General features: G+C 34.0%; 2 protein-coding genes across 2 annotated transcripts in view; both read right to left on the bottom strand.

Annotated features, from left to right (window-relative positions):
- Nucleotides 1-447, bottom strand: part of LOC140918755 (uncharacterized) — a 2,629-nt gene extending 2,182 nt beyond the window's left edge. Inside the window, exon 1 of the mRNA XM_073363551.1 lies at nucleotides 27-447. Within this exon, the coding sequence (XP_073219652.1) occupies nucleotides 27-447 (421 nt within the window). The remainder of the gene's footprint in view (nucleotides 1-26) is intronic.
- Nucleotides 448-563: 116 nt separating this feature from the next.
- On the bottom strand, nucleotides 564-1,496 carry LOC101493368 (uncharacterized). The gene is made up of 2 exons (XM_004509906.1): nucleotides 1,338-1,496; nucleotides 564-1,283 (listed from the first exon to the last, which is right to left on the bottom strand). Exons 1-2 carry the CDS (start codon nucleotides 1,494-1,496, stop codon nucleotides 564-566), a joined length of 879 nt encoding a protein of 292 aa, XP_004509963.1.
- Between the last annotated feature and the right edge of the window lie 6,493 nt (nucleotides 1,497-7,989).

Raw genomic sequence — 7,989 nt, 5'->3', positions numbered from 1 at the left:
AAAGTCACTAATAGTCCACAAGAGACTTGCTCGCATTTGGAATGTTTGCTTTAGTGATGCATCATATGTTTCTACTCCCAAATCCCATAACACCTTTAGCTCTTCAATCAATGGTTGAAGGTACACATCAATATTATTCTCTGGCGATTGTGGTCCAGGTATTAATAAAGACAACATCGAATACTTAGCCTTCATGCAACACCAAGGTGGAAAGTTATATGGTATTAATAACACAGGCCAGGTACTATGAGACACATTCGTAGTTCTGAAGGGATTAAATCCGTTGCTGGATAATCCAAGTATTATATTACGTGAGTCTAAAGCAAAGTCTGGAGGGCGTTTATCAAATTCTTTCCATGCTTCCCCATCTGCAGGATGCCTCAACTTCCCATCTTTCGAACGCTCTTCTTCATGCCACCTTAATGAGCTAGCCGTCTTTGAACACATAAACAACCTTTGAAGTCTAGGAATCAAGGGAAAATGTCTTAATATTTTAGCTGAAACTTTATAAGATTCATGATTTTTTCCAACTTGATGGTTTCCTTCGGCAATTTCACGTGAGTCTAAGCAAAGTCTGGAGGGCGTTTATCAAATTCTTTCCATGCTTCCCCATCTGCAGGATGCCTCAACTTCCCATCTTTCGAACGCTCTTCTTCATGCCACCATAATGAGCTAGTCGTCTTTGAACACATAAACAACCTTTGAAGTCTAGGAATCAAGGGAAAATGTCTTAATATTTTATCTGAAACTTTATAAGATTCGTGATTTTTTCCAACTTGATGGTTTCCTTCGGCAATTTCCTTCCAACGTGGAGCACCACAAACATGGCAAGATGTTTCATTCTCATAATTTTTCCAATAGATCATGCAATCATTAGGGCAAGCATCGATCTTTTTATAATCCAGCCCTAAGTCCTTTATCATGCCTTTAGTTTTATTGAACGTATCGGGGATGTTCAGTGAAGGCATAACTTCTTTCAACAATTCTAAGAGAGCATTAAATGATTCATTGCTCCAACCATACAAACACTTCAATAAATATAGCCGAATTGTGAACGAAAATTTTGAGAAGTTTTTGCAACCCGGATATAACTCTTGTTTGGCTTCTTCGACTAGATTATAAAACTTTTTTGCATCTTCGTTGAGGCCTTCATTAAATTCACATTCTTCTTGTATAACATCTCTAAATCTTTCAAAAAGTAGTTCATCAATTTGATCCTCTTCATCATTCACATGATCATCATTAAGATCATTGGGTTTTCTTATCTCTTCACCATGACGAACCTAAAAATCATATCCTTTTTGAAATCCTAATGCTATTAAATGATTTCGTACTACCTTCCTTGTGAACCAATTGGTGTTGTAACATTTAGCACATGGACACGAAATCTCTTTTCCACGAGGTTTTCCTTTGGTGTATGCATAATCTAGGAAAAAATCTACACCGTTTTGATACTCTTTACTCTCTCTAGACAATTTTGTCCATTCCTTGTCCATCGAGTTTATGAGGAGACTACCATATAGGACAAATAATTTCAAAGGGATGTTAGTACAAGCTCAATCAAAATCTAGATGCGTCCAAAGAGGCCTTTGTGCTATCTAATTGTAGCAATATTGTTTTAATTCCTCTTACTATTTTAAGTCATGTTACTGTTTTAATTAATGGTAGCAATACAATTTTAATTCCTCTTACTTTTTTAAGTCTTGTTACCGTTTTTATTAATGGTAGCAATACTGATTTCTAACATGCAACTAAAAATCATGTTCAGGATTAAACAGTTATAGGATTTCTAACTGTTTTAATTTTTTTCTAAACGAAGCTAATTAATCAATAAATTCTCATAATGCAGAAGTAACACTCATGTAACATATAGCATAAGTATGACAATTACAAGTAACACTCATAATGCAGCCAATTATCAATGCAAAATCATGATGCTGCCAATTCATAGTTTAGAGCAAATTATCAATGCAAATGTATCATACTATCGCAGTTCATAGCAGTAGAAAATTTAGCAGAAAAAGACCCATATCAATAGACTATAAACCCACAAATATACAACAATTACTGAGCGAGCCAATTTGGCAAAAACAAAAGAAATACATCTACTCAAAACTAACTTTACACTATATGCACCCTGCTTAGCTATGTCTAGCATGACTGGCTCATTGTTAACAACTTAAAATATGCTTTCTTATTTCTCACATTCTATTATTTGATTTTATCAAATTTTTAGCATAAAATCAGCACCCACAAACATTCACGACTTCATTTAACACTATCTAGAAATAAATTCTTCAAAATAAAACCATGGGAGGGTTCAAGTTCTTACCTTCTGAGGCAGGATGTGAGAATTTGGATTCGAAATATTAGGGTTCTAGTGAATTTGAGAAATCTGCAAAAATAAAACAGAATTCCAGTGAAATAAGCAAAAAATTAATCAATCATTTCGTAGCAAAATTAAACCTAATAGCAGAGCAAAATAAGGTTTCAAGATAGGGAAAATGAGAATTGCTCGAGAAGTGGATTATAACACTAATTCGTAGAAAAATTAAACCTAATAGCAGAGCAAAATAGGATTCAAAAAATTAGGGTTTTGGAGCAAAGATACAAAATACATACCAAAAACACGGTCGAAATAAATGGTTTACGCGAGACAGAATCCTCAGACCTTGAACGAAACCTTGAACGATGTTGAACGAGGTTGAGTTGCGCGATAAATGGTTTACGCGAGACAAAATCCATTACCCGAGGGAGAATGGGTTACGCGACGGAGATGGGTTACGCGACAGAGCGAGAGAGAAGAAGAATTTGTGGGTAAGGGTTAAGGTTGCTGAAAGTGAAAAATGAGAGAAGCTGCTGAAAGTGAAAAATTGAGAGAAGCTAGGTTGCTGAAATTCTGGGTTTCAAGAGAGGGAAAGTGACAAGGCTTTGTTGTTGAAAATCTGAGATAGGGTTTCAAGAGAGGGAAAATGAGAATTGCTGAAAATCTGAGATAGGGTTTCAAGAGAGGGAAAATGATAAGGATTTATTTTAGGAAATATATTTGGCGCTATAAAAAATTAACTAAAAAAAAGTGTTTTTTGTTTCATGAAACGTGTACCTACAAGAACAGTTTTTTTAATAACTAAAGAACAACGGTGAATAAATGTTGCGTAAAGATATCAATAAACAACGAGAACGGTTTTTTAGTGTTGTTGTAGAAATTATAAAATTTCATGTTCTATCGCAACGAAATATAACAACTGTTGTCTATTTACCTCTACGAGAACAGTTTTTTTACCATAAAAAATTAGGCGTTGCCGTAGCACCAAAATGTTGTAGTGCGTGTAAAGCCCTTTCTTCGCCAAATTTTTTTTTTTTTTTTACGTTAAATTTTTATGATATAAAGACCCAATAATATATAATAAAATGTCTTTTAAAAATATACAGAAACAAGAAAGGCCTCAAAAAAGTTTTAATTTTCAATTTTTGACAGAATCATTGTTTATTTGGATTGATATTTTTTCAGTCTTGTAAAATATCATAGTGAAACCTTCGTCTTAGCTTTTTGCTATCAACTGATAAAATCTTATATAAATTAAATAAAACATATTTTTGTTATAAATTATTTAATACTTTTCTTAATACAACTAAATTAGCTAATGAAAATAGTAGGGATGAGAGAAATAATAATTATAAATTGAGAAATTATGAGACAAAAAGTGAGCACATTGCTTATATTGAAAATATTAGTTATAAATTGAGAAATCATGAAACAAGTAGTGAACATATTGCTAACATGAGTTATTGGAGTGGTAGTATACAAACTATTTTCTTCTTCAAATAAAGATGAAAAAATTTACATGAGTTCTTGATGTTGTTGTAGAACAGTTGAAATGTCTTGTTTTATTTTTTAAAAAATATAGAGAAAATAGATTTGAAAATACTATTAATTCTACTAAAGAAATATTCTATAGTTATTAAATAAATTATTAATAATTTATTTAATAATTTTTTAAAAAGCTCTGTCTAATAGTTTCGCTTTAGGCCTCCTAATGTGTTGGGCCGACCCTGTAGTTAGGATATGAGTCAAATACATACAATTTAAATTTTTTTATAATAAAATCAAAAATAATAAATTACCTTTGTAAAATTCATCATATCCTCAATACTGATCTTAGGAGTAAGGTTCAAAAATTCTTCATGTATGTTAATGCGTATTGAATCAAACGAGTGACTTACACCATGGGAAGGAGAGTCAATATTTTCACTCAAAGGTCAACAATATTATCCTTTATAATAATTATTGTTAATAGATGACTTGGCGTAAAATTAGATTGGAAAAAATTTTCATTTATCTTTTCTATAATTCCTTTGTATCCATAATTTTAGGGTTGAAAGTGTTCTTTGTCGATGTAAAAATATTTTGTAGCACTGGTTTTCCTAATCGTAAAGAAATAAACGAAATGATCGAGTTAATGCAACACATAAATGCAAAGACTAATTTTGAATGCGACAAAAATTATATCGGAAATGAATTTTAATTATATATCTAATGAATGTTATGTTGGAATAACTTATCATTAAATGCAAAGACTTAGTTGTTTTCATAAAAATCACTAAAAACATCTTCTGATTTATTAAATGAATTCACATTCTTAGGAATCAAAACAATTTTATATAAGTTTACTCTAGTGTTGATTGTGAAGTTTAATCTGTATTGGCCATGTGAAATTCTACAGAAATCATAGTTTGAACCAACATCAAATAGGGAAAGTATGTGGACAATATTCTCCTGGAGTTTTGATCATTTTCTTACTGTGGCCCCAATTTTGATTCCATACATAACAAATGAAAAATTATAATTTAAAAAATAAAATCATTTGAAAGATAGAATAAAACTACCTTTCAATCCATTATAACCAACTCTATGGAAAACGAAAGTTTAACTATTTATCAATCCAAACACGCTCAACCCTCACAACCAATATGCATGATATTTAGGGAGGAGAAATGTTATTTAAACACAACTTTAAACACAAATACAAACACATATATTGTATACGTATACATACTTAAGGGCGTATACATACTTAAGTGATAATTTAGTCATTTTGATAGTTCTCTTTCTATTCCTCAGAAACCCTTTCTCTCCTTCCTGAATGCTTCTCCATCTTCTTCTCTTCGTTTCTAAATCTTCTTCTCCACCGAGAGCCTGAATGTTTCTCCATCTTCTTCCCCGTTGTCGCTCGCTCTCGCTGCATCCGATTTCTGTCGTTTCTTCCGTTGTCGTTCATTCGCTCGCTCGTTGCATCTGATTGCTGTGTGTTTTATGGCTCGCTCGTTGACGCTCGTCTATGCGATTGTACAAGTTATTGGGTATTTTCATTGTAAGTTAGGGTTTCTATTTTTGCTTCTTCATTTAGGATTTTTGCTTTTTAGGGTTTCTATTTTTGGCTTATTCGTTTTTATTTTTGGTTTTTAGGGTTTCTGTTTTTGGCTAAATTGATTATTTTATTGCTTTATATTTTAGACAGAATGATTTTGCTTTAGATGCTTAAATGCTGATTGTAAGACCCATAATTTTAAAGTACCATTTATGTATTTTTGGTGTATTTTGGATTTTGGCTCGGAGGTTTTTAAGCCAAAGTTAATAATATTTTGGAGTTTTATAATCAAAAAGATATTTCGATGCCAATTAGAATTTCTCGTCGATAAATAAATTGAATTTAACTGCGGAAAATCCTTTACGGAGAATTTAAGGCGTTTCAGGTGAAACGGTAATTTAATAAATATCTAGATTTTGAGATATTTGTTAAGTTATATTTATTATATATATATATATGTTTGCTTGGAGGGAAAAAGAAAGGAAAACTAGAAGGAAGGAAAAGGAAAAGAAAATAGTATATAAAGGAAGGAAGGAAAAAAGAAGAAAGGAAAAGCAAAGGAAAGAAAAAGAAAAGAAGGAAATTCCCAAATTTCCATCTCCCTCCTCTGAACCTCACGCAAGAAACCAAAATCCATCCTTTCTCCATTTTTCGTTTTCGTTGCTTCCTTTTCTTCAAAGCTAGTGACCCAAGGTTGGGTGAGAGTTAGATCAAGGTTTTTGTAACTCCACTCTTCCTCTTTGATTCGAAAACGAAGAAATACGGTTTTTGAGATCCAAACACAAACCCCTCCGTTTCTTCTAGATCCAAACCTCATTTCTCGAAGAGACAGAAGGGAAAGTTGCTCACCACCACGCTACGGTGCTAGGGGACCTATTTGGAGGCGAAGTTGCGAGCGGAGATTTTACCGGAATTACTCGCGGTACCAGAAACGCACGATAAAGCTAACGTTGAGGTAAGGGCTCCTTCCAAACTTCTAGCTTGCATTAGGGACTTATCTGTAGTTGTGTGGGAAGGAATTTGTTAGGGTTAAATGTATCGATTTGGGGAAAAACGAAACTAGTGCGTTATGGGTAAAAACCTTAGAGTTAGGTTTTGTTTATAGTGATGAATGTTTCGTGGTAAATGAAATTTGATGTATCTGGGTGTTATGTTGCGTGATTTGTGTTCGTTGTATTTGGTGTGTTCGTACTTGATGTTTGTTAATTGGTGTGGTTGTTGTGAATTATGGTTTGAATGTGAAAGTATGTTTGAATTTGTTTCTGTGGAATTTGAAAACCATTAGAGTTAAACGAGTATTAAAAATGGGGAATCTTTTAATACCTCGGTTTACTTAATGTGTATTTGAGGAAAATGTTTAAGTTAACTGGGCGTTGAGAATGGGGAATCTCTTAATGTCTCGGTTACTTAACTATCGTTTTTGAAAATCGTTTCGGTAAATGAGTATTAAGAATGGGGAATCTCTTAATATGACTGTTTGCTTAACGTTTTGTTTTGAAAATCATTAAGTTAAATCGGTATTAAGAACGGGGAATCTCTTAATGACTTATTTAATTAATGTTGTTTGAAAGTCGTTTAAGTTAAATGGGTATTAAAAATGGGGAATCTTTTAATATCTGCATTTGCTTAACGATTGTTGTGAATGGAGTCTGTGTATGCTCATGCATTTCATTTGGTAAATTGTGTCGACCCGTGATAGGTGACACCTTGGTAAACTGTACGGACCCGTGATAGGTTGTACGTTTGCGATTTACATTTTAGTAAATCGTGTTGACCCGTGATAGGTGACACCATGGTAACTGTACTGACCCGTGATAGGTGGTACATTTACGATTTACATTTTTGGTGAATTGTGCTGACCCGTGATAGGTGGCACCTAGGTAAACAGTACTGGTCTGTGATAGGCGGTACGTTTACGATTCCCGCTTTTTCTTTTAGTAAATCGTGTTGACCCGTGATAGGTGACACCATGGTAACTGTACTGACCCGTGATAGGTGGTACATTTACGATTTACATTTTTGGTGAATTGTGCTGACCCGTGATAGGTGGCACCTAGGTAAACAGTACTGGTCTGTGATAGGCGGTACGTTTACGATTCCCGCTTTTTCTTTTAGTAAATCGTGTTGACCCGTGATAGGTGACACCTCGGTAAACTGTACTGACCCGTGATAGGTGGTACGTTTACGAGTTACTATTTAGAAAATCGAGTTGACCCGTGATAGGTGACACCATGGTAACTGTACTGACCCGTGATAGGTGGTACGTTTATGATTTACGCATTTTAGTAAATCGTGCTGACCCGTGATAGGTGGCACCTCGGTAATTGGTACTTTGGCCTGCGATAGGCGGTACAATTATGATTTACGGCCCTTCGAGGAGGGTTTTGGTTTGGAATTCCGAGTCCATGCATTTTGGCATATACGCATTGCATTAGGGTGCCTGGCACGCGAGTCATGTTTGATTTGAGTTTATGATTGAGTGATTCGAATTTTGATTTATCGTGATAACTGAGATGAAGGTGTTAAGTGCTATGTGTTGTGTATTGTGTGTGAGTATGATGGTTATCGAACCTTCGTGTGTCGTAGTAATCGCGTAGGAATTGCTAAGTGTTAAGTTGTG

Source organism: Cicer arietinum, chromosome 7, assembly GCF_000331145.2.
Source record: "Cicer arietinum cultivar CDC Frontier isolate Library 1 chromosome 7, Cicar.CDCFrontier_v2.0, whole genome shotgun sequence".
Classification (NCBI taxonomy): domain Eukaryota; kingdom Viridiplantae; phylum Streptophyta; class Magnoliopsida; order Fabales; family Fabaceae; genus Cicer; species Cicer arietinum.
The sequence above is the reverse complement of the archived record's forward strand: the minus strand, read 5'-3'. Positions and strand labels throughout refer to the sequence as shown.

Coding starts and splice junctions, on each gene's coding strand:
- LOC101493368 (XM_004509906.1), bottom strand. CDS start 1,496: ATGGACAAGGAATGGACAAAATTGTCTAGAGAGAGTAAAGAGTATCAA. Junction 1,284..1,337: donor CCAATTGGTTCACAAGGAAG/GTAGTACGAAAT, acceptor TATGATTTTTAG/GTTCGTCATGGTGAAGAGAT.